This window comes from Hyperoodon ampullatus, assembly GCF_949752795.1.
Source record: "Hyperoodon ampullatus genome assembly, chromosome: 2".
NCBI lineage: Eukaryota > Metazoa > Chordata > Mammalia > Artiodactyla > Ziphiidae > Hyperoodon > Hyperoodon ampullatus.
The window spans coordinates 56,961,637-56,987,389 of NC_136915.1; the positions used below are offsets into that span (position 1 = coordinate 56,961,637).

Consider the following 25,753-nt stretch of genomic DNA (forward strand, 5'->3'; position numbering starts at 1 on the left):
TTTTCCATTTAATATTTTCAGACCGTGCTTGACCTTGGGTAACTGAATCCAAGAAAACTGTGGATAATGGGGGACTCCATTACTGAGGAGGCAGGAAACACTAGGGCAAGAGCAGAGTGGGAGGGGAATGTTGAGTTTGGACAGGGTAAGTGTCAGAGGTGTCAGTGGAAGCCATTTAGGAGGGTCAGGAGATAATCAGAGGCCTTAGATGTATCATTTTTGATACTGTTCTTCATTAAATTACTGAATTCAGACATATCCTAATACCATAAATCCTCCATCTGAAGGGACCTAAAACATGAATTAAGCCCAATCCCCAATCCAGTTTTCAAAATCTCTCTATAATATCCCTTCCTGGGCAGTCTCCATTCAAACATTTCCTTAGGCAACTTTTCCTGTTCATTTATAATTCCTACTAGTCCTAATTCTAAGCCCTGAGGAGTAAATAAATTAATGCCTTCCATGTGTCAAGTATCAGGTTATGGGTAAATTGTTGTCATGGCCTTCTCTGGTTCTTCTCTTTTCCAAACAAGACAATTCCTACTCATTACTGTTTCCTCATGGGATATTTGGAGCCAGTTCACATCTTGGTCTCTCACCTTGGAAGATGTGTATTTGTTGTTTATATGTACCTTAAAGTTTGGTGGATGGGACTAAAAACAGGGCTCTGGGGCTGGCCTGACCATTGCAGAGTAAACACCAAGCTTGTCAGTTACTCTGAGCGTTCTGTCTGACAGTGATTTTTCAGATGTAAAACATATATACCTTACAGGTATTACCGAAGAGAACTGAAAGCATGCATTCACACAAAAACTTGTACACTGCAGCATTATTCAAAATATCCAAAGAGTGAAAATAATATGATATGTCCGTACAATGGAATCATAATATTCAGCCATGAAAATGAATGAAGTACTGTAGGTGGTACAACGTGGATGCATCTTGAAAACATTATGCTAAGTAAAGGAACCAGGCACAAAAAACCACATAATGTGCTTCCATTTATGTGAAATGTGCAGAGTAGGCAAATCTATAGACAGAAAGTGGATTAGTAGAAGCCAGGGCCTAGAGGGAGGAGGGGATGGGGAGTGACTGCTAATAGGTACAAGGTTTCTTTCTGGGGTCATATAAATGTTCTGAAATTAGGTAATGGTGATGAGTGCACGACACTGCGGAAGTATTAAAAAACCACTGAATTGTACACTTTAAGATGGTGAATGTTGTGGTGTGTGAATTATATCTCAGTAAAGCTGTCATTAAAAAAATATGGGTATTACCTCCTGTCTAAAGTTGAGGATCTTAGGAGTCAATGAAATAACACGTATAAGTGCCTGGGATAATATGTACTCTCAGTTAAGATTGTTATTGTTGCTCTTAAGGAAAGTAATACTGCTTGGAGATCAGTAACTGCAACTTTTAGTCACTGTTACATTTGTAGAATATTACCTGTTAAATCGTATGCAGTCAACAAATCCTTGTTGAATGAATGTGTTTTGTTCACATTCATGTTTAGCCGCATATATGTTCTGTTTCTTGCACGTTACCGAATCTACATCATTGGGCCTAATTTTGAGATCCTCGTCCAGTGATGGGAACTCTTCACAGCCCACGTTTCAGTGTTGAAGTCGGAGTTGGGAGTATAGGCTCAGTCTGGGGAAGGAAGGGCTCTGCCTTAAATTCTAGGTGAAGGTGGAGGCTAAATGATTCTTGAGCTTTTTTACCTAGTAATATAATTTTGCTATATGTTTTTTTTTTTTTTTTTTTTTTTTGCTGTACGCCGGCCTTTCACTGCTGTGGCCTCTCCCGTTGCGGAGCACAGGCTCCGGACACACAGGCTCCGCGGCCATGGCTCGCGGGCCCAGCCGCTCCGCGGCATGTGGGATCTTCCGGGATCGGGGCACGAACCCGTGTCCCCTGCATCGGCAAGCGGACTCTCAACCACTGCGCCACCAGGGAAGCCCTGCTATATGTTTTTATAAGAACTTAATTGGCCTGTCAGGAATGTGTTTCTTAATGGTTCATTATCAGATCCCTGGAGAGCAGAGGACTTCATCTTGGTTAAAAAAAGACATTCAGTTCCTAGAAATTTAGCAGATTTAAACCGCTAATTTGTTCTCCTGAACCCAACCTACAATTTCCACATATAAGAAATTGTTATTTTAAATTATGATATGAGCATTTTTTTCTTTGAAAAAAATGTTAAAATTCACATCTTTTTATGAACTTGGCAGTCCACTAATAACACTGCGTTGCTTCTACAACTGCGTCAGCAAGGTGCCATCTGCTTATCCTGAGGCTCATGAAAAGAAATAAACCGGTTGATGTTTGTGTCATCCAGCATTCTTTCTAGAAGAGCAGTGGAAAATTTTTCCTTTGGTCTCTAAGGAATGGTTGTGCCTCTCAGCTTCCCCGTGCCATCAGGGAGGAATGAGAAAGAAGGCAAAACTGTCAGAAAAGAGTTTGTAAGTTTTTTTTTTTTTTGAAGCTTCTTTTTTGAGAGTGTCTTTTTCCTGTCTTTAATAGAAGTTGGTGATATGGCAAAGCAGTACATAGAGAAAAGTCTTTTGGTTCCAGATCACGTGATCACACGCCTCATGCTGTCAGAGCTGGAGAACAGGCGCGGCCAGCACTGGCTACTGGATGGTGAGTTGAACGTGTGGGTCCGATGGACCTCTGCCAATAGTGGGTCATTGTCTCCTTGCACACTCCCATATTTCTTACAGGTTGCAAAATGCCCTTTTCCCCTAAACGTTCAGTCGTCTATTTAGACATGTTCCAGTTTGGCAACGTGATAGAAACCTCACGTGGTGAAACCTTTTAATTCCTCTGTCTGCAGACCACCATCCCTAGAGCCGTCAGCTTGAAGCAAACCTTCACTGAATTCCTGTTATTGTTCCAGTTTTGATCCTGCCTTTGTTTCCATGACTAAGTCGTCATAAGTATGACTCATCTTAAATCAGAGGTTCTTTCATTCAAAATAGGCCACATAAATTAAAAGCATTAGTTATCATTTTTTACCTGTCAGATTAAAAAAGATAGAAAATCTGAAAACCTTTTATGGAGAGTATAGGAAGTAAGTATTCTTGAGAGGATAAAATGGGCAACCTTTGGAGGGCAGTTTAGCAGTCTTTATATTTTTTGATTCAGCAATTCCCTGCTTGATTTCTTGCCTAAAGATGTATGTTAAAGGATGTTTGTTTTCAGTGTTATTTGTAAATAGCAAGACACTGGTAACAACCTATCTATCTATCATAGGGTTGCCTTAAATTTTGGTATGTCCATTAACCAAATAATCTGTACCTCTGTGTTGATATGGATAGAGCTCTAAGATAAACTGCCGAGTGAAAAAAGCTAGTTGCAGTATAGTTAATATCATATACTATTATCTCTATAAAAATGGAGTGACAGTATAATATTACTATATATACTTACAAACACATACATAAGCTGTCTTTGGAAGGATATAAAAAACTGATACTAGTGGTTGGCTCTGGGTAAGGATTAGGGTTGGGAGAGAGATTTACCTTTCACTGTATATACCCATTCCTATTGTTTGATTTTTAATATTTAAATGATACATAGGCCTGATTTTTTTAAAAAAACTCAGACAAATATCACGTGATACCACTTATATGTGGGACTAAAAAAATGATACAAAATCAACTTACTTACAAAACAGAAATAGACCCACAGACATAGAAAACAAACTTATGGTTACCAAAGGGGATAGCAGTGGGGAGGAGATAAATTAGGAGTTTGGGATTAACATATACACACTACTATATGTAAAATACGTAAACAACGTGGACCTACTGTATAGCACAGGCAACTATATTCAATATCTTGTATTAACCTATAATGGAAAAGAATATGAAAAAGTATATATATTCAGTTATACATATAACTGAATCACTTTGCTGTATACTTGAAACTAACACAACATTGTAAATTAACTATACTTCAATTTTATAAAAATGGTTAAAAAAACCTCAGTCATTCCTATGATACTTAACCCAGGAAGATGCATACAGATGCTCACACACAAAATACTGCACAATTTTGTACTTGAGGAAGCTGGAATTAAGAATCATCTACTTTTGGGCTTCCCTGGTGGTGCAGTGGTTGAGAATCTGCCTGCCAATGCAGGGGACACGGGTTTGAGCCCTGGTCTGGGAAGATCCCACATGCCGCGGAGCAACTAGCCCCGTGAGCCACAATTACTGAGCCTGCGCGTCTGGAGCCTGTGCTCCGCAACAACAGAGGCCGCGATAGTGAGAGGCCCGTGCACCGCGATGAGGAGTGGCCCCACTTGCCACAACTAGAGAAAGCCCTCGCACAGAAACGAAGAGCCAACACAGCCATAAATTAAAAAAAAAAAAAAAAAAGGCAAAATTCCTTTAAAAAAAAAAAAGAATCATCTACTTTTAAGTTTTACCAGTATAAATCTTTTCATTTATTAAAGGAAAAAAATGGACTGGATGGACTATTTGTCTTTTTTTTTTTTTGCGGTACGCAGGCCTCTCACTGTTGTGGCCTCTCCCGATGCGGAGCTCAGGCTCCGGACACACAGGCTCAGCGGCCATGGCTCACGGGCCTAGTTGCTCCGCGGCATGTGGGATCTTCCCGGACCGGGGTACGAACCCGTGTCCCCTGCATCGGCAGGCGGACTCTCAACCACTGCGCCACCAGGGAAGCCCTGTCTTACTCCTTAATAGCAGGATTCCTTGGCAATGAAAATAAGAACTTGATGAATATACTGCTTTCTAGGTACAGAAAGGGTAGTGAGATTTATATATAAGAAACTTCTTTCCATGGCAGAGTAGTTTTCCTTCAGTTCACACAATGCACTTTTTCCTATCTCAGCAAGTTGCGACAGCTGAAACTTTGATGTTTGCCAGCCACAGAGAAGCCAGAGTGAATTGTCCTACATTTTAACTATCAGATTGCCTATATTTCTCCTAAAGTCTGGAGCCGTAAATCTCCATAATGACCAACATGTGGTAGAGTATTTATTCTATATTGGTGTTTCTCAAAGTGTGTAGTGGGCAGTGTTAGTAATGGCTAGACAAAAAAACAGACTTTGTAGTTAAATGTGTTTAGAAAATGTCAATTTAAATATTAAATGTTGCTTGAATTTACTGAGCACTTACTGTATGCCAAGTATTGTTCTGAGCATTTGATATTTATTATCTCATTCAATTCCTACAATAACCATATCAAGGTAGAGACTGTTATTTCCATTTATTGATGAGAAAACAGAAGCAAAGGAAGGTTCACTTGCCTATCCAAAGTTAGTAAGTCCAAAGTTAACCAATTTCTTAGGACTTTAATGAACCTTTAATATGATAATGTGATTTAACTCTTCATAGAAGGAAATGTCACAAGGCGTATATGACCATAGAATCTCCTACCCTACCTATAACCTCTGGGATTTGTTCTATGGTCCATTCTTTGTGAACTCTACTATTCAACATTTATTCTTCACTTTGGAAGTGTTCTGAAAAGTTGACCATAGAGTAGATCATATCTTTCTAGAATGCCTTCCACTAAAAAAAATCAGGACCTATGTTCTCATGGGGCTGGAGGGAACCAAGAGACTGAACTGAAAACTTTTGTCAAGAGAAAGGCTATAATGGCCCGTGGAAGGCATGTGTTTATCAGGCAGTAATGAATAAAGCTCCTACTGTGTGTCAGGCACTATAAGGTGCTGTTGATAAAATGACAAGACACTTTCTGTATTCTTACGGGACTTATATTACAGTAGAGGAGTCAGGTGTGTAAAAAATTGACAGTATAATAAAATCATATACATGTGGTACACTGAAGACACAAAGGAGAAAATTGTTGGTTCTATTGGTGGGAGGCAGGAGTGGAACAACTTTATGGAAAAAGAGATGAATAGAGAGATGTCCTGCAGGTTGACTAATGGGGGTTGGGAAGAAGGATTTTTTCAGCAGAGGCACAGTGTGAACTGGGTAAGAGAGGAATGACTTAGCCTAGTGTCTTCCTGGGCCTACAAACAGAGAGGCAGGGGAAATCCTGGGGTGACGGACTTTGATTCTACGCAAAGATGGTGGAACTGGAAATTTTGGGCTATAGGGACCACCGAAGAGTTAAAAAGGGGAATAACACGATCGGATGGATGTATTTGTGTTTCAGAAAGACTATTCTGTTAGCAGCAGAGCTATTAGATGCTGGGGTAGGGGAGGAGGTGGTGACTAGAAGCTGAGTAAGAGATTGTTAGCACAATTGGACCAAGAGATGTTGAAGGCCTGGATTAAGCATCAGCAGTGAGATGGTGAGGAGGCACCGTTCCTGAAAGACTGCATTGAGGAGGAAGAATTGACAGGAGTGTGACTGATGTTAGGCACTGCAGCCCTGGGGTTTTCTTTGATCGCCTTCCCAGCTTTTGGAGTTTCTTGGCTGTCATCACCTTCCCTACACTTCTCCAGCTATGTTAATTTCTCCAGATTCTGAATATTTAACTCAAAAAAGTTAGTCTCCCACTACTTCTTCTTATGTGGGTGTTTGCCGGGACTGATAAACTTTAGCTCTGCCACCACCTAACAGTAATTTCTCTAGTTGAAATTCTTTAATGGTAAGGCTTCTCACCTTATAAAATAAACTTGTGTAGTTTTAAGTAAACTTAACTGTTTTAAAAAAGGATCATCTATGTTAAACTCCTTTGGGAAGGTGGTTAGTATAATAACCACTGATCCCAGTTAGAACCAGACTACCCCCTTTGAATCCCAGCTCTGCCATTGTCAGTGCCCTTGGGCAAGTTACCCGTAGGTCTCTGCATTTTTTTCCTCATGGAAAACAGAGATTACAAAAAGGATGAAGTAAGTGAATGTACGGAAAGTGCTTATATTTGCCATATAGTAAGTGCTATATGAGATTTTGTGATTTGTTGTACATAAGGTACAGGTCATGAATTTTTGTTTTTAGGTTACTACACGAAGTGTTAAGTTCAAAAATAGTTTAAAAAATATTCAGCCACGTGAAGTTGGAAAAGTCAGCTTCAGTTGTGAAATGTTTTATGTATCTTTTCACTGCTTTGTTTTGCTATAACTTCCTGTCGGTGAGTAACTGAAGTTCTTTTACATCATAGGCCTGTTTTTAGTAAAGGACGTCAGTCTCCTAACTGATTTAGTTTGTATCTTTCTAAACACATCTGGTCACGGTTTCGGTTGTGATTTTTCTTTAAAGCTCTGGAATAAATCCATTTGGCAAAGTGAGGACCATCAAGAATGCTAAGTTCTGTGTTCAGTTTGAAACTCCTTATGTTCCAGGGCACGTGTTCTGCAGAGGACGTGCCTATGGAGTGTGCTAAAGGTGAGTGCATGTGGAAAGGTCAAGAAAAGAATTCTGGATGACAGATGGCTCATCATCTTGGTCCATATGGCTGTAAACAGGCATCCTGCAAATGGTGGGTGGAAACACGTAGCATGGATGCAAACCAAGGGAACGCCAGGGGTGGCAGTGGATGGGCTTGGTGAGTGCTCTGTGGTTTGGTCAGCTATGTCCTTGCTAAAAACAGTTCAGCACCACCTTGCCTTCACAGTGTGCTTTTTAGTTGGATAAGAAACACTCTTTTATGTGTTAATATGTGTATATAAGTGTGGTTTTTCCCCTTTTTTTCTTTTTCTTTCTTTAATTTCTTTAGACGTTTAATGTGTGAGAGCGGTTTTATGAAAATAATTTTAATTTTTAAGACAAATATTCAACCAGAGGGATGTCATGCACAAGCATTCTAATTTTGCTATGATGGTTTTGTTTGTTTTTTGTTTTTTAAAGAGGGTGTTTACTGCTTACTAGGTGATCTTAAGGTGAAGTAACTAGGGAACAATAACCAGCTCTTATAAATAACCAGCTCAAATACAAATTCTTCACATTTTAAAAAGCAGCTGGCAGTGAGATGGGGCGCATAGGGAGGTGTGTTAGGTAATAGATTTTTTTTTTCGTTTCTAAACTTGGTTGCCAAAACCTGTGCAATTAAACAGTAACCTGCAAGTTCTCAGGCTCAGTCCCAATTTATCTCAAGATGTAACAGAATTGTCTGCCAGGTGACTTTAGGTGTCATGTAAATATTTAAATTTGTTGTCAAAGTTTGGTTTGACAGAAAGCAATCTTAAATTTTGGAATTATAAGTGGAATATAATTTAAGCCTTTTCATTGGAGATAAAGATAACTTTATAAGGAGAGTCATCGTTCAGTCCATGGTTGTATATTCCATTTGATTCATTCTGAGCACTAGCTGGTGCTTTCTGTGGGTAATTCTGGGATTTATTTATTTATTTATTTTTAGCACAAGTCAGAGCCACTTCAGTGTGTGCCGTGTTTGTATGTGTTTGTTTTCCCTGAGAGGTGAATGATCTCAGACCTAAGATATTCCGGGATACATGCTCATTCAGAGCCCTTGGTATCCAAGTAAAAGGTGGATGCTGGGAAACCAGACTACAGATGCTGGAGCTACAATATCTTGTCCTGATTTTGCAAATGTGTTTTATCATACTGGACTGTACATAACTGCTCTGACCTTATCCCCTTCATATTTTTCTTTCTGAATCAGACCTCTGAATGGTTTTACATCCCACTGGGCAACATATGCCTACAGAAAAAAAGCTGACAATCCCGTGTCTTCTGAATCGCATCTTTGAAGAAATGCCAAGGGCAATTTTTTTCTGTTGCCCTTGTGAATGTAGGGTATGTTTCAAAAATAAAATGTATAATAGGTTTGTTTGGAAGGTCACTGAAGATATTCTCTTTGGAAAAAAAGAATCAGGCTTTCTTCTCGTGTGTGTGTGTGTGTGTGTGTGTGCGCGTTTAAGAGGGTGATAGATTATTTTACTCATTTACCTTCAGCTGTGTTTTTTTATTGAAGTATAGTTGATTTACAATCTCAGCTGTACAGTAACGTGACTCAGTTATACACATATAGACATTCTTTTTTTATATTCTTTTCCATTATGGTTTATCACAGGGTATTTAATTTAGTTCCCTGTGTTATACAGTAAGAGTACCTTTAGTTGTTTAGTCCTGAAAAATATTGTCAGATAACATTTGTATCTTCGATCACTGTTAAGGCAATATGTATACAGTCATACCTTGAACAGAAGGTTTGACGCAATTGGAGTGACTGCTAAAGAATGGAGAGTCATAGACTTGATGGAACTTTGCTGGGTACAGTGGCAGTGTTCATGCCTGCCAAGCATGGACTGAACAATTGTAATCTCTGGTGCCTCACCAGGCTCATCCTTCTTGACGCGCTCATATGTATAGGAATGAATATGAAAATGAAAAAGATATGTATATGTACAGATACCAATACAGATATTAGAACTTAGCATTTCTTTTTTTTTTTTACATCTTTATTGGAGTATAATTGCTTTACAATGGTGTGTTAGTTTCTGCTTTATAACAAAGTGAATCAGTTATACATATACATATGTTCCCATATCTCTTCCCTCTTGCGTCTCCCTCCCTCCCACCCTCCCTATCCCACCCCTCCAGGCGGTCACAAAGCTCCGAGCTGATCTCCCTGTGCTATCTCCCTGTGCTATGCGGCTGCTTCCCACTAGCTATCTACCTTACATTTGGTAGTGTATATATGTCCATGCCTCTCTTTCACTTTGTCACAGCTTACCCTTTCCCCTCCCCATATCCTCAAGTCCATTCTCTAGTAGGTCTGTGTCTTTATTCCTGTCTTACCCCTAGGTTCTTCATGACTTTTTTTTTTCTTAAATTCCATATATATGTGTTAGCATACAGTATTTGTCTTTCTCTTTCTGACTTACTTCACTCTGTATGACAGACTCTAGGTCTATCCACCTCATTACAAATAGCTCAGTTTCGTTTCTTTTTATGGCTGAGTAATATTCCATTGTATATATGTGCCACATCTTCTTTATCCATTCATCCGATGATGGACACTTAGGTTGTTTCCATCTCTGGGCTATTGTGAATAGAGCTGCAATGAACATTTTGGTACATGTCTCTTTTTGAATTATGGTTTTCTCAGGGTATATGCCCAGTAGTGGGATTGCTGGGTCATATGGTAGTTCTATTTGTAGTTTTTTAAGGAACCTCCATACTGTTCTCCATAGTGGCTGTACCAATTCACATTCCCACCAGCAGTGCAAGAGTGTTGTTCCCTTTTCTCCACACCCTCTCCAGCATTTATTGTTTCTAGATTTTTTGATGATGGCCATTCTGACTGGTGTGAGATGATATCTCATTGTAGTTTTGATTTGCATTTCTCTAATGATTAATGATGTTGAGCATTCTTTCATGTGTTTGTTGGCAGTCTGTATATCTTCTTTGGAGAAATGTCTATTTAGGTCTTCTGCCCATTTTGGGATTGGGCTGTTTGTTTTTTTGTTATTGAGCTGCATGAGCTGCTTATAAATTTTGGAGATTAATCCTTTGTCAGTTGCTTCATTTGCAAATATTTTCTCCCATTCTGAGGGTTGTCTTTTGGTCTTGTTTATGGTTTCCTTTGCTGTGCAAAAGCTTTGAAGTTTCATTAGGTCCCATTTGTTTATTTTTGTTTTTATTTCCATTAGAACTTAGCATTTCAGTAATAAATTGCTGAGAAATTTAAGAAAATTTAACAAAATGTTAAGTCTTTGTGAGGGTCATCTTTGGTTTAAATCACAGTATAAGAACTTTTTTTTTTAAACTTTTTATTGTATATTGGAGTATAGTTGATTAACAATGTATTAGTTTCAGGTGTACAGCAAAGTGATTCAGTTATACATATAGATGTATCTATTCTTTTTCAAATTCTTTTCCCATTTAGGTTATTACATAATATTGAGCAGAGTTCCTTGTGCTGTACAGTAGGTTCTTGTTGGTTATCGATTTAAAATATAGCAGTGTGTACATGTCAATCCCAAACTTCCTAACTACCCCCCACCCCCACAACCCTTCCCCCCGGTAACCATAAGTTCAGAGAACTTGGTTTTTATTCCATGACTCTTCCTTTGTTCAGTGTCCTTGGTGTCTAAATGAGCTCAGAGTATGTGACTGAAAAACATGGTAAAACTCTGGATCTCTTCTTCTTCATTTTGTTGGATTCTCTCCTGAGACCCTGTCCCTGTGTCCATTTCTGGTGGGTTTCTTCTGATTGATCTGACTGCTGCCCCAGGATGAGGAACAATCTTAATATAGTAGACAATCCTGACTTTGTTTAATTCGGTTTGTGTTTTCAGGGAATGACTAGATTTTAACATGTGAGCATTAAGGGCCATATGGGAACCATATATATACAGATACTTGAACATATCCTAGAAAAACTTGGTTCAGAGCTCAAAAAACAAATTGAGTATACATGATTTGTGTATCCCATCGATCCATCGGAGGAGGGAGTAGCATACTTCCTGACCTCATAGCCCAGGAGGAGCAAACGCTGCATTAAACAATCATAGTGTAGGATCTTGGGAGCACCAGTGAAGGGGGTGAGAGGGGAGAGGTAGCAAAGAGGAGAAAGTGACTGGCCCTCTCTTGGGGGTGAGGGAGGCAGCTATTAGGAAGGTTTCTGGGAGAAGGTGACACCAAGAGCAAAATTTGGAAAGTGGGAATAAAGCACATTGTAGATGGAGGGAACATCATGTACAAAAGGTACAGAGGCATGAGAAAAGAATCTTAAAAAGAGTGGATATATGTCTATGTATAACTGATTCACTTTGCTGTACAGCAGAAACTAACACATTGTAAATCAACTATACTCCAATAAAAATTAATTTTAAAAAAAGGTATAGAGGCATGAAACAACAAGGTGTGTTCTGGAAACCACAAGTAGTTGGATAATCCTGGAGCTGAAAATATGAGCAGATGAGGCTGGAAAAGTGGATGGGGCCAAAAGTTAAACACTTCTTAAAATTCAAAAACAGGGAGTTGATTAAGTGTCAAAGTTAATATTATAAATGAGGTGGAAGGAAGTTAAAAATAAAATTTTAAACTGAGTTTGAGAGAGTGAATAATTTATACTTTAACTTTCCTTTCAACTAACATTTAAAAGTTAACTAGGGCTTCCCTGGTGGCACAGTGGTTGAGAGTCCGCCTGCCGATGCAGGGGACACAGGTTTGTGCCCTGGTCCGGGAAGATACCACATGCCGCAGAGCAACTGGGCCCGTGAGCCATGGCCGCTGAGCCTGCACGTCTGGAGCCTGTGCTCCGCAATGGGAGAGGCCACAACAGTGAGAGGCCTGTGTACCACAAAAAAAAAAAAAAAAAAAAGTTAGCTAAATTAAAAAAATTTTTAATTCAGACATACTTTAGGTATTAAAGTATAGTTTCCCTGTATTTGGGCCTGTCTTGTCGTACACGTTCAGATGCACTTAGCTCATTTGCTAATGCTACTTACTTAGAAGTCTGTAAAGTAAGGCACAGGATGAAACTAATTTTAGATGTTAGGAGAGGCTGCTTCCCTAATTTATGAAGCAGGTATCTTGGGAATTGGATGAACTAAGACAATTCATTGCAAAACCACATCCAAAGCTTATGAGGTATACTTTGCTAGTTTAATAATAAAACAATTATTGTACACTTACTATGCACAAAGTTCCATACTAAGAAAACAGTTATGTGGTGGAGAAAGCATGGACTTAGGAGTCAGGCCTTATTAGCTTGTAGTCTTGAGCAAGCAAATTTACCTTTCCTGGTTTCTTTTTTTCTCATCTGTAAAATAGGAGTATGTATGTCATAGGTTTGCAAGGATTGGTTAACAAATGTAAAACTTGTAGTGGAGTTCTGGAACACAGTAGGTGGTCAGATGTTAGATGTGTGTTCTTATTTTCAGTGTAAAGAAAATTTAATTGATAATTATTATTAATGTAAATATATACATAGACACTGATATAGATGTTAGAACTTAACATTTCAATAATAAACTGTTGAGAAACTTAATAAAAATAGTCACTCTAATAAATAAGGATCATCATTTTTACCCCTCACTAAGTAAACTTGGGTAAAGCCTAAGTAAATAAAATCAGTCATCTTCCATTAAACCTTACCTAGTAAATATAAAACAAAACGGGATAAAACTCTCTTGATTTTCCTATTACTAATACGAAAACTCCAATTTTGGAAAGAAGAACAAGTTGATTAGGGATAAAAGTAGAAGGTGATGTGGAAAAATGCAGACAATTTATTTTATTTTATTTTATTTTTGGACCGTGCTGTGCTGCTTGTGGGATCTTAGTTCCCCAACCAGGGATTGAACCCAGGCCCTCGGCAGTGAAAGCGCCAAGTCCTAACCACTGGACTGCCAGGGAATTCCCACAGACGATTTAACTTCACCTTTTTTATACTGTTTTTATAGAAATTATACATGATCACTATAAAACACTCATACCATATGGAAAAATGCAAAGAAAGGCAACAAATTGCCTAAAATCCCACTAGCCAGAAATAACCAGGGTTAACAATTGCAAACCATCATTGTAGATACCTCTGCATGCACATATGCAGATAAAAATCTGTAAGAATGATATCATCCTTTACATTCTTTAAAAAAGGCAATTAATTTTACTCAAATTTAATACAGCAAAAGCTAAAGTGAACCCTAAGGAATTATCACTGAATTTCAGATAAAACTTTCTTCATCACCAGGGATATTAATTCCTATGGGAGCCCCTTAAGAATATGAAAGATGGGACTTCCCTCGTGGCCCAGTGGTTAAGAATCCGCCTACCAGTGCAGGGGACATGGGTTCGAGCCCTGGTCTGGGAAGATCCCACATGCCGCGGAGCAACCAAGCCTGTGCACCACAACTACTGAGCCTGCGCTCTAGAGCATGCGAACCACAACTACTGAGCCCGCGAGCCACAACTACTGAAGCCCGCGCACCTAGAGGCCATGCTCTGCAACAGAAGAAGCCACCGCAATGAGAAGCGAAGAGTAGCCCCTGCTCACTGCCCGCGTGCAGCAATGAAGACCCAACGCAGCCAAAAATAAAATAAAATAAATAAATTTATTTAAAAAAATATGAAAGGGCTTCCCTGGTGGTGCAGGGGTTGAGAGTCCACCTGCCGATGCAGGGGACACGGGTTCGTGCCCCTGTCCGGGAAGATCCCACATGCCGCAGAGCGGCTGGGCCCGTGAGCCATGCTCCGCAACGGGAGAGGCCACAACAGTGAGAGGCCCGCATACCCCCCCAAAAAAAAAAATATGAAAGACATTAGGAGATTGACAAATTTGTTGGTTTTTTTTTTAGTCTCACATTTCAAATTTAGAGGATATACTTATACTTCCTCCCATCTTCTCTCCCCTTCCAGTTTTTTTAGCTTTTATTGCTAAAATTTATTATAAATTTCTCTGTAACTTTAGTTTCCCATTTTTTTGGTCTTACAGTTAAGAAATTTTAATGAATTCTGTGCACTCATTTTTTCCCCACTACCACTTCTGTTAATTTTATTTTTATTAATCTTAGTTATGTCCCTGAATATACCAGAAACCATTGAATAGTATACTTTAAATGAGTGGCTTGTATGGTATATGATTTATATATGAGTAAAGCTGCACTACTTTTTAAAAAATTTTGTTGTATTGAAGTATAGTTGATTTACAATGTTGTGTTAATTTCTGCTGTACAGCAAAGTGATTCAGTTATACATACATATATATATATAAATATAGATATATATATATACACATACATACACATTCTCTTTTATTTTATTTTATTTCTTTTTAAATGTTTATTTATTTATTTATTTTGGCTGCACCAGGTCTTAGTTGCGGCATGCGGGATCTTCGCTGCAGCACGTAGGATCTTTTAGTTGTGGCATTCGGACTTCTTAGTTGCAGCATGTGGGACATAGTTCCCTGACCAGGGATCAAACCCGGGCCCCCTGCATTGGGAGCATGGAGTCTCACCCACTGGACCACCAGGGAAGTCCCCTGTGCTTTTAAATGGTTGGGAAAAAATAGTATTTCGTGACATGGGAAAATGCCCTGAAATTCACACTTCGGCCTCCCTGAACAAAGCGTTCCTGCCACACAGCCATGCTGTTGGTGTGAGGCCTGGGGCTGCTTTTTCACCCCCACGGCAGAGGTGAGCACTGCCACAGAGACCACACGGCTCACAAAATTGAAACAGTCACTATCCAGTCCGCAGACCTGTGTCCTAGGACACACATGGAGAGTCTGGAGGTGGGGAGCCCATCAACCCCTGGTCGGCTGCTTGTGTGAGAGCAAAGCTGGGGATCTGATTTTGAGACGTGCTTCTCATTTTTATATAACAGGCGACTCTACATAAATTGCATGAAATTTAAACAGTGAAATCATACTGTTGGGCCGCTCGGCTTGCAGGATCTTAGTTCTTAGGGCCATGGCAGTGAGGGCGCCAAGTCCTAACCACTGGACAACCCGGGAATTCCCTGTGAAATCATACTTTAAATGCACTAAGAGATCTCGTGCTTTATGAGAAACATGCTGAATTACTTTAACAAAGGAAGCTGTTTTGTCCTAAAAGAATGCCTGGTGCTGATGGAGGGTGCAGGAGGGAGCCTGGGGGCCCGAGGAACCACCTGCCTGGCTTTCACTGCTGGGCTCACCAAGGGTGGGGGTGGGTAAGGATTACCTTCCATCTGCCCCCTGACACCCAGAATCTGCGAATGTGACCTTATTTAGAAAAGGATCTTTGCAGACAGATGTAATTAGTTAAGGATCTTTTTTTTTTTTTTTTTTTTTTTTTTTTTTTGTGGTATGCGGGCCTCTCACTGTTGTGGCCTCTCCCGTTGCGGAGCACAGGCTCCGGATGCGCAGGCTCAGCAGCCATGGCTCACGGGCCCAGCCGCTCCGCGGCATATGGGATCCTCCCAGACCGGGGCACGAACCCGTATCCCCTGCATCGGCAGGCGGACTCTCAACCACTGCGCCACCAGGGAGGCCCTAGTTAAGGATCTTGAGATGAGGTCCTCCTAGATGAGGGTGACCCTAAATCCAATGACCGCTGTCCATATGGAAGAGGAGAGACAAACACAGAGGAGAAGCCACGTGAAGATGGAGCCACAGCCAGGGACGCCTGGGCCCCCAGCAGCTGGAAGAGGCAGGAAGGACCCTTGCTGGAGGCTCGGGAGGGAGCGCGGCCCTGCCGCACCTGGATTTCTGAATTCTGGCCTCAGAACTGGGATGGAGTAACTTCTGTTCTAAGGCTCTCAGTCTGTGGTGCTTTGTTGCAGCCGCCCCAGGACACCAGAACAGGGATCGCCTCACTCTTCCCCTCCCCCGGCCCACGTCTGGAAGGGTTGGTGCAGGCCTGGTCTGGATGGGAGGGTGCGGTGGGGGCCGGTGGTGACAGAGCTCCCCGCGCCCCCTGGGGCCTCGGGTGCCCCGGCAGGGAGTGGGTGGCGTGGGGCCCCCAAGTCAAAGCCGTGGCCCGTTGTGTGCTTCAAACAACCTGCCCAGCCCCGGCCGACGAGGCAGGAGCCGTGAGAGCCCGTGGTCAGCGGCCAGGCCCAGCACGGACAGGGCGGCCTTCCGAGTCACAGCGTGGGCACCGCAGTGTGGCCCGACACCAGGCTCCCGGAGACGACGGGTCAGGAGAGAGCTGGTGGGCGTGGATGGGTTGGGCTCAGAAGCGCCTGGGACCCGGGTCCTGGTGAACCCTCATGGCGCTGGCTCGGGAGAGGTGGGCAGAGGTGCGAGGTGGGAGCTAAGCAGGAGGGAGGTGCCCGCCTCCCCTTTAAACTATGAAGAAGTCAAGACGGACTAATTCTACAAGTCACCTGAGGGGCCCGGAAGCCCGGCGTCCTACGAGATGCGAGACCCCTCTCCTTGCCCGCGGGGTCGTGGAGTGGGGTGATTGCTGGGCAGCCCTCGGCAGACCGAGCCCCGAGCACTGAGAAATCCCGGGGCGCTCCTGAGAGCAAAGTGCACAAGTCGGACTCTGCCTGTGCCCCTCCCTGCCAGAGGTGGGCCCCGGGGACCCTCCCCTCGGGGCAGCCCAGCCGCTGTCACTGGGGCCCCTACCCCTGTCCAGCTCTCGGTCCTGGAAAAGTGCCGGCACGTGAACAGGGCACAGCTGGCTAAACGCTGGTCCTGATCAAAGCGGCTACATGGACACGGGTTCCACGATCCACCCCGGAGTCCTGGGCCGACCTACACACGTGGATGAAGGCTGCCCCCGACGGAACAAGAAACGGGAAGGAAAACAGGGCCGTCCAGTGCGCAGAGGGACCTGTGTACCCCACCATCTGCTTCATAGGTGCCTGTGGGGCTGAGACGCAAAGGAAAAGCTGGGGAGGGCCTGGGAGATGGGGGTCAGTGGAGGGAGACCCGCTGCAGCACATCACACGCTTTCAGGGGAAACTTCCTGTGGTTCTCACGGGGCTTCTGAAGGCCAACGAAGGCCACGGACGCAGGCCACGATGCCGCCCGCCCCCGAGGCCCTACCTGCTGCGGACGTTCTTGGTGCGGATGGGCACCAGGAGGCTGAAGCTGGACCTGGCCGAGTGAAGGGAACAGTCGTCACGGGCCAGGGGGCTCGGGGGCCGGCCGGGGTCCAGGCTGCTGTGGGCCCGGAACAGTCTGGCCTGTAGCCGCACCTTGCAGTTCGCGTGATCCCAGTCCACCTTGTTTGCTGTCCGCAGGGCGACGCAGGCGACGTTGCCATCCATGGCGGGCAGTGGGCGCTGGGAAAGCAGGCTGGCCAGCTGGTGGATGCTCCCAGCCGAGGCCCCATCCCGGTGCAGGAGGTCCAGGAAAGTGCTGATCATTCCGGAAAGTTACCCCGCGAGCAGGGGCCTCCGCTGCCCGGGGCCCTGCGGGTTGTGGGGATCTCCTGCAGGGAGGTGCTCAGGCAGGGCGGGGAGCCACTGCGGGCCGGGATCCCGGGGGCCTCGTCCTGCGGGGAGCCCCCGGAGGATCTGGCCCCATTCCTCGTGGCCAGGTCCTCACGGCTGGTTCGAAACCGCCTCTTCCTCCAGCCTTTCTCATCCAGGGACAGTGCTCGCTCCAGCCTGGACCTCGGCGGAGGCGGCAGCTTCAGACTGAAGGGTCTCCCGCTGGCCTGTGGGTCCTCGTTGCTGACTTGCGCCGGGGTGTCCAGATGGAGCACTGGGCTCTTCTCGGGTCCCCAACGGTGGTCAGCGGCCGGGGACCCCGGGCGGGTGGCGAGGTCTTCATCAGTGTTTGGAAGCTGCCCCTTGAGCATCCTGCCTTCAGGCTGCAGGTGCCGCTGGGCGGCCTCCGAGTGCCCCAGGCTCGCCAACTTGGATGGCAGAGTCCAGGCACCAGCCCTCACACCCAGGGGCAGCCTGGCCGAGCCGGGAGACGGCTCCTTCTGGGGCTGCCCGCGACGTGCAGTGTCAGGGATGCGTGGTCAGCCGTCACTGGGCAAGGCGCGGAGGAGAGAAAGGGCAGCAGCTCCCCCTCGGGCTGGGGTGGTCCAGCTGGAGTAGAGCCAGCTGCTGCATGGCTGGGAGCCCTGATGGTCAGGAGTCCCCGGCAAGTCCCTCTGGGTGCTGCCCGCTCCCCAACCCCACAGGCTTCGGCGGCCGCTCCCCGGCAACCGGCGGGCAGGGTGGCCCACATTCTCTTTTTTTTTTTTTTGCGGTATGCGGGCCTCTCACTGTTGTGGCCTCTCCCGTTGCGGAGCACAGGCTCCGGACGCGCAGGCCCAGCGGCCATGGCTCACGGGCCCAGCTGCTCCGCGGCACGCGGGATCCTCCCGGACCGGGGCACGAACCCGTGTCCCCTGCATCGGCAGGCGGACTCCCAACCACTGCACCACCAGGGAAGCCCCCACATTCTCTTTTAAAAATTTTTCATTGGAGTATAGTTGATTTAAAATGTTGTGTTAGTTTCTGCTGTATAGCAGAGTGAATCAGTTATACATATACATATATGCACTCTTTTAAAAATTCTTTTTCCATATAGGTCATTACGGAGTATTGAGAAGAGTTTCCTGTGCTATACAGTAGGTCCTTATTAGTTATCTGTTTTATATATAGTGGTGTGTATGTGTCAATCCCAATCTCCCAATTTATTCCCCCCGCCCCTTACCACCCCCTGGTAACCATAAGTTTGTTTTCTACATCTGTGACTCTATTTCTGTTTTGTAATTAACTTCACTTGTACTACTTTTTAACACAACTTTGCCGTTCATCACTTGCTTGACTGGATTTTGTTGAATCCCTCTCTCCTCTCCTCTCCCACCCGCCTTGCAGAACAGCTCATGAGGGGCTATATTCCATGAGTTTTTGAGTTTGAAAATATCTCCTTATTGTTCAACAGTTGAGCTGACTGTGATATTCTTGAGTGGTCCTTGTGTCCTTTGCAGCCATGCTTCATCATCTTCTGGCCTGGATTATTGCTCTGTAGAAGCCTAAGGCCAGTCTGACTTTTTTCCCTTTTGTGAATATGATTATTTTGTCCTGTATAGACTTCCTGAAGAATTGTTTCTTCATACTTTAAATAAGTAGAATCTCTCTATTGGTTTTGTTTTTCCTCTTATATATAGTGTGTCCTTTTAATCTCCAATTCACTTCTTTCCTTTCAGGGAAGTTCTCCTGTATTATGTCATTTTTTTGGTCCATCTGTTCAGTTTTTCTATTTCAAGAATGCCAGTTATATTGGATGCTATGTTGAATATTCTTTGTCGTTATCGTATTTTGTTTAAATTTTTCTTACAGCTGTGTTTCCTTTTGCCTTCAAACATGTTCAGGGCAGAGGAGAGCAAAACTTTATTTATATTCCATAACTCCTTTATAATTTCTTTACCTTTTGTTGCCATGCATGCTATGCTGTAGGGCCTTTGCACTTATTATGCCCTCTGCCTGCGATGCCCTGGCTCCTGAGATCCGTGTGGATTGCTGCATTCGCATCTCAACTCAGGTATCCCCTCCTCAGTGAATCCTTCGTGTACCATCCTATCTACCCATGTCATTCTTTCTTCTTACCTTATAATCACATGACATTAGATATTTATCTGCAAATTTGGTATTGTGTACCTTCCTCATGCTCCCACCCCCAATGAAGTCTTCAGAAAGCAGAGATTATATCTGTGTTGTTCATGGTTGTATTGCCTACCACTGTGTTTGCTGCGTAGAAAAGGCTTATAAGTATATGTCTGATTATAAGAGAGGTCTGGCCCACAGCCTGTAGCTAAGCCTACATAGGGGATACTTGGGGTAAAAATGTGGGCCCTGGTGAAATCATTTACAAATCCAAATCCCTTTTGTCTCAATTGAGACACAGTGGGGCCAATTTTCCCCTAATTTGTTTCTAGAGACTTACGTTCAAAGAATGAGCAAGCAGAATTCTTAAACAGAAGAGCCTTTAAGCAAAGGATTTGCAGATGATGGCTACTGCCTCAGTGCAATACCCATTTTCCCTTACTGGGAAAAGGGCTCAGTGCTGTTAGAATAAGCTGTTTAAGAGCAAAGGTTTTAAGTTAGTAGTTGTCCTCTATGCCCTTAAACAGGAAAAATCCTTAAGCTGATGCCAGAGGATGTCCACGCCATTTGGGAATCTCCCCAAGAATGCCTACCTAATAGAAATTCTTTAATTTCAATAAGCCAGTTTGAAGATCCAAACTTGTGGTTTAAAGCCAAATGTTCTGTATCTTGTATTTATCAGTGGGTCACTAAGTAGTGATTATAGCATATCTCGGTTTTTAAATCATTTACTACTAACCTATATAAGCTCTTTGAGAGCAGTACCCATTTATTACAAATCTCTTAAACTCGAGGATGTATAACAGGATTATCAAGTGTCCCTGGAAGGTTTCAGTGAGCAGGAATTAGTCCCTCGAGCTCTCTTGTCATAGTGGGAAATGTGGAGCTCACAGAGTGACGGGAGGTAGCATAAGCTCCGTTTGCCAACATCTGGAGCACAGCTGCTTCTTAATCTTTTCACCATCTGTTAATAAAAACTGGCTGAAAAGGAATATGGACGTCTTAGATACACATACAAATAAATATTGAATAAACAGATAAGATATAAGAGAGAAAAGGCCTTCACAAAACAGATTTTGATGGTGATTAACTTTAAGTTACAACTAAGGCTTCTGGTGGGTGGTGTGAATGGTCTGCATGCCCCACTGGGTTAGGGAAGACCATGGAAGAATAACTGACTGCTTTCAACTTTAATCCTTCAGTGATTAATTGTGATGAACAATCTGTAACCTGGTTCTTGTTTTTCTAACAACTGGGAAGAGATGGGTGGTCAGAAGCCACCATGTTGGCCCCAGATCTTAATGGCAGTAGGAAGGGGGTCTCATGTTGCTTGGCCTTTTCACAAGCTGCCCATCCCAGGCAGATGTTGGAAGTTGCCCTTCAGAACTGCCCTTTTATTTCCATCAAGTGGAGGGCTTGCTTTTCTGCCTAGGAATGTGGTGGTGGACTCTGGCTCTGTGCCCTTCCTCTGGAGTGAATGCACTCCAAATTGGAAAAACAAACGTCCTAGTTCCCTCTTGCCCTCCACTGCCTGAGCTTGTTGCTGTGGCACCTCCTGCTTCAGCTGCCCTCCCTCAGGCTCTTGGCATGGCTGACAGGAGTCGGTGCCAAGGCCCAGTGGCCAGCACTGCTGGGAACATAATACCAGTCAAGACTTTAGTGACATCTCCCTGCACCTGGTAAATCTTTTGGGGAGTTTTTAAAAACAGGCTGTAAGGCACCATAAGTAGTGATGCACCATGGTAGCTTCTGGGAGACTGTATAAAATTTCAGCTTTCAACGTGGATTGGCTGTTTGAACAGGACAGAGCAGCTTTTCTAGGCCAGGTTATGAGATGAGATAGGGATACCATGAGGTAGGTTTTCCATACTCCTGATCAGAAACCATGCAGTGGGACAGTGTCATATGTGTAGTTAAAGGGAGGAAAGCAAGCTTTCCATGCTTAAATATGATCTTTATTTTACTTTACCTGTTGGCCTTTCTGGTTTCCTCAACAATGGAATGTATTCACTGGGAACAGACTGTCTAAGGAGGCTGGAATACTGCTAGTCATTTAAAAGCATGTCTTTCAGGGTTAGTTTTAGTAAAAATAAAAGCATACCACAATTGTTGCAGTTCTTTAAGTGGAAAAATTATTAATGCTGCCACCTGTTGACAGAATTTGAGTGTGCATCAGCCCATTTGGTTAGTAGCCTCTGCCCGCCAAGAATACCATATCCACATGAGATCTGACTGTATCCTGGGCATTTCAGGAATAAACACAGCCCCAGCCCTCAGGGATCTTGTAATTTTAATAGGCTCCATGAGCAAGCATATTTAAAGAAGAATAAATATCCACAGCTAGAGTGGCAGGTTCTCCTTGGACCTGCTAGTGTAATCATAGCCTGCCTCGTCTAAATCACTTAATTAAGAGACGATAATCTCTTGGTTAGAATGTATTTAAATACTTTGCATATGCACTGAAATACTTTCATGTTCAGAATGGCTATTCCTATTTAGATACAGATTTTCTGTTACAAGACTTCCATGGGATCATGGTTTAACATTCCATACATTAGCTAATTATCTGTTTCCTTCCAAATCCCAGTAGCCTAGCAATTCAGAATACCAGCGAGTTGAATCTCATACCAAGAGTAGATCTCTAGCAGAGAACTTGGATCAGTGGATATCAAATGGTAGCTAAATGTATTCTAGAGCAAAATGCCCACATTTACCCCACCCCCCAAGTCAATATGAACATCTCATGTCCTGATACAGGGGCATCTTGTTTGACAGGTTTCAAGTAGTCTTCATACTCTGCCCCTCTGACATTATGTTCTTTTTAAAAAATATGTATGGCTGGATAATAACGCTTTTTAAAAAACGGTTTAAAATGTGCTGGTCGCATTGCACCTCTTCTGACATTCTCTTCTTGGCAGCTGATTGATGTGAGAATTACAAACGAATTACTTTGGGACTTCCCTCGTGGCGCAGTGGTTAAGAATCTGCCTGCCAGTGCAGGGGCCACAGGTTCGATCCCTCATCCGGGAAGATCCCACGTGCGGGGGAGCAACTAAGCCCGTGTGCCACAACTACTGAGCCTGCTCTCTAGGGCCCGTGAGCCACAACTACTGAGCCTGTGCACCACATCTACTGAAGCCCGCGCACCTAGAGCCTGTGCTTCACAACAAAGGAAGCCACCGCAATGAGAAGACCGCACACCACAATGAAGAGTAGCCCCCGCTCGCCAAAACTAGAGAAAGCCCATACAGCAACGAAGACCCAACGCAACCATAAATAAATAAAATAAACAACAGACATTTATAAAAACAAACAAAGAAAAAAACAAGTGAATTACTTTGAGGATTTACTCAGCCCAACTTTAGACACTGGTGTAAATCAATTCAAGGAATTCTGGAGCTACCATGCTGCCTTTTATTTTTTTTATTTTTGGCTGTGTTGGGTCTTCGTTGCTGTGCGTGCGTTTTCTCTAGTTGCAGCGAGCAGGGGCTAGTCTTTGTTGCAGTGTGCGGGCTTCTCATTGTCGTGGCTTCTCTTGTTGCAGATCACGGGCTCTAGGCATGAGGGCTTCAGTAGTTGTGGCTCTCAGGCTCAGTAGTTGTGGCTCTCGGGCTCTAGAGCTCAGGCTCAGTAGTTGTGGCGAATGAGCTTAGTTGCACCGTGGCATGTGGGATCTTCCCGGGCCAGGGATCGAACCCGTGTCCCCTGCATTGGCAGGCGGATTCTTAACCACTGCGCCACCAGGGAAGCCCCTCTTTTCTGTTTTTGAGGTGACTCATTTCTCCCACGTGAAAGCATCCTGTTGGGTGATTGTGGTGGTGATGGTATTATTCTGTCTCCCTACCACCTCTTTCATACTTTTATAAAAGCCCAAGCTTGTCTTCATCCTTCTTACTGTCAAACTTGCTACTTGTCTTTCGACCTCCAGCCCCACGTGGTTTTCATTTTCCCCCATTTTCCACTCCTTCTCCAGCACTTTGCCCTGGGCCAGCCACCATGCTGGGATTTACATATAGTAATTTTTTGAATTAGGTGTCATCATTCTTAAAGGTACAGAAAGGTTAGGTAACCAGCGTCACAAAGTGAGAAAACCATAGGTGAACCGTCAACCGAGGAAGTTTGTCTCCAGAGTCTATATTCATTCTCAGAGTCTATACTTGCCATGCTGTTTTTCCCTAGTCATGTGTTTAATGGTGTGTGCAATGATATTCATTGGAGTATACTGGAAACCGTTTAGATGTCCAGCAATAGGGGGATTGGTTAAATTATGACACATCCAAACTAAGGAGTACTCTGCAGGTATTAAAGAGAGTGAGGGAGCGATGTGTACTATGTATAAAAAATCTTCAAGATATATTAACAGAAAAAAGCAAGATGCAGAATATTTATTATGCATATGTGGGAACAATCTGGCGAGTCTGTGCCTGCAGCACTAGACCAGGCAGAACCCCTGAAGCCACCAGGATTTGGGTTTCTCAAGTCATTTTGTAAGCTGACTGCCCTGGTTGCCAGCAGCAGGCAGGCACTGCTTCCCATCTGAGAATTTGCTTCTCATAGTATGCAGTTTTCTGTTTCAGAAGGAAGACAGCCAAGTGTGGTACATGGTGTGTGATTCTGAAGTTAGATAGCACTTGGTTCCTGGTTCTAGGTTCCTTGGTTATTACATATATGGTCTTGGGCAAGTCACTTAACTTTTCCGAGCCTCAGCTTTTATAACTTTAAAATGCGGATGATGCTCACCTGGCAGAATTGTGACTTTTGAGATATTTATTAATTCATTCAACAAATATTTATTCAGCATCTACTATATGCCAGGCACTGTATTAGGCAGTAAGGATATGGCAGCAAATAACTTTAAAAGTCCTGCCCTCATTTCGCTTACATTCTGGTGGGAATAAAATAAAACTCAGGAAATAAGTCACAGACAGAAAGTGATGCAGAGAAAAAAAGACAAAGAATGAAGGGTGAATGGGGAGCCAGTGGTGGGCTGGTTAGAGAAGCCCTCACTAACAGACCTGCTTCGAGCCAAGGCTTGTGAAGCTGAGGGCACACCTGGACATCTGGAGTGAGAGCCTTCTAAGCAGAGGGGACATGAACTGTAAATGTCTTAGGCAGGAGTGAGCCTGCCTGCTTGAGAACAGCAAGGATGTCAGTGATGGGCAGGGAGATGAGGAGAGAGGGAGAGAGAGAAGAATCAGGAATGAGAGCAAGCCTTTGCCGGCTACTGCAGAGTTTTGGTTTTTCTGTTGCATGTAATATATCTGGCACATTGAGGATGCTCGACAAATAGTAACCATGGTGATGAGGATGTTACCGTGATGCTCTGCTCTTTTGGTTGAAGAAAGATAGATGGGGCGACATTTAGGATTCTTTTAAGTACCCCCCCCCTTTATACCCCTGGAACAACAGCATAGTAGAATAGAAAGAGCACTTGAAAGACCAGAGACCCGATGTTAAATCCAAGTTCCTCTGTTGACCCTTGCTGAAGGCAAACATACTCATCTATCCAACAGAGGGTGATAATTCCTGCTCTGCCGACCTCCTAGGGTTGATGTGAAGAATGAAATAAGTAAACTTATGTAAGTACTTTGTAAACAGTAGACTAAAAATACACGTGAAGCATAAAGGCTTTGTTTGCTGAGTTATTATTGGAACCTGGAAACCATCTAGTCCAGCTTCTAGAGTTTCATCGTCTGTGTGAATATTTCTAGAAATGGGGTGCCCTAGAAAAGGACTACAGAGCCATACCTTTCTCGGTTTGGGTTCTGTTACAGTTAGTGCAGCCTGCATGTAGATTAGTTCCTTGCAGCAAGTTGTGTCCCATTGCCACCACAAGGCACACCTGTAC

General features: G+C 43.5%; 1 protein-coding gene across 1 annotated transcript in view; it reads left to right on the forward strand.

Moving 5' to 3' along the window:
* The window catches only part of AK4 (adenylate kinase 4), a gene marked incomplete at its 3' end in the record, with an annotated part of 69,057 nt that overhangs the window by 31,018 nt on the left and 12,286 nt on the right, over positions 1-25,753 (forward strand). The window contains exon 3 of the mRNA XM_079725605.1: positions 2,524-2,643. Coding sequence (XP_079581731.1) covers positions 2,524-2,643 — 120 coding nt within the window. The remainder of the gene's footprint in view (positions 1-2,523; positions 2,644-25,753) is intronic.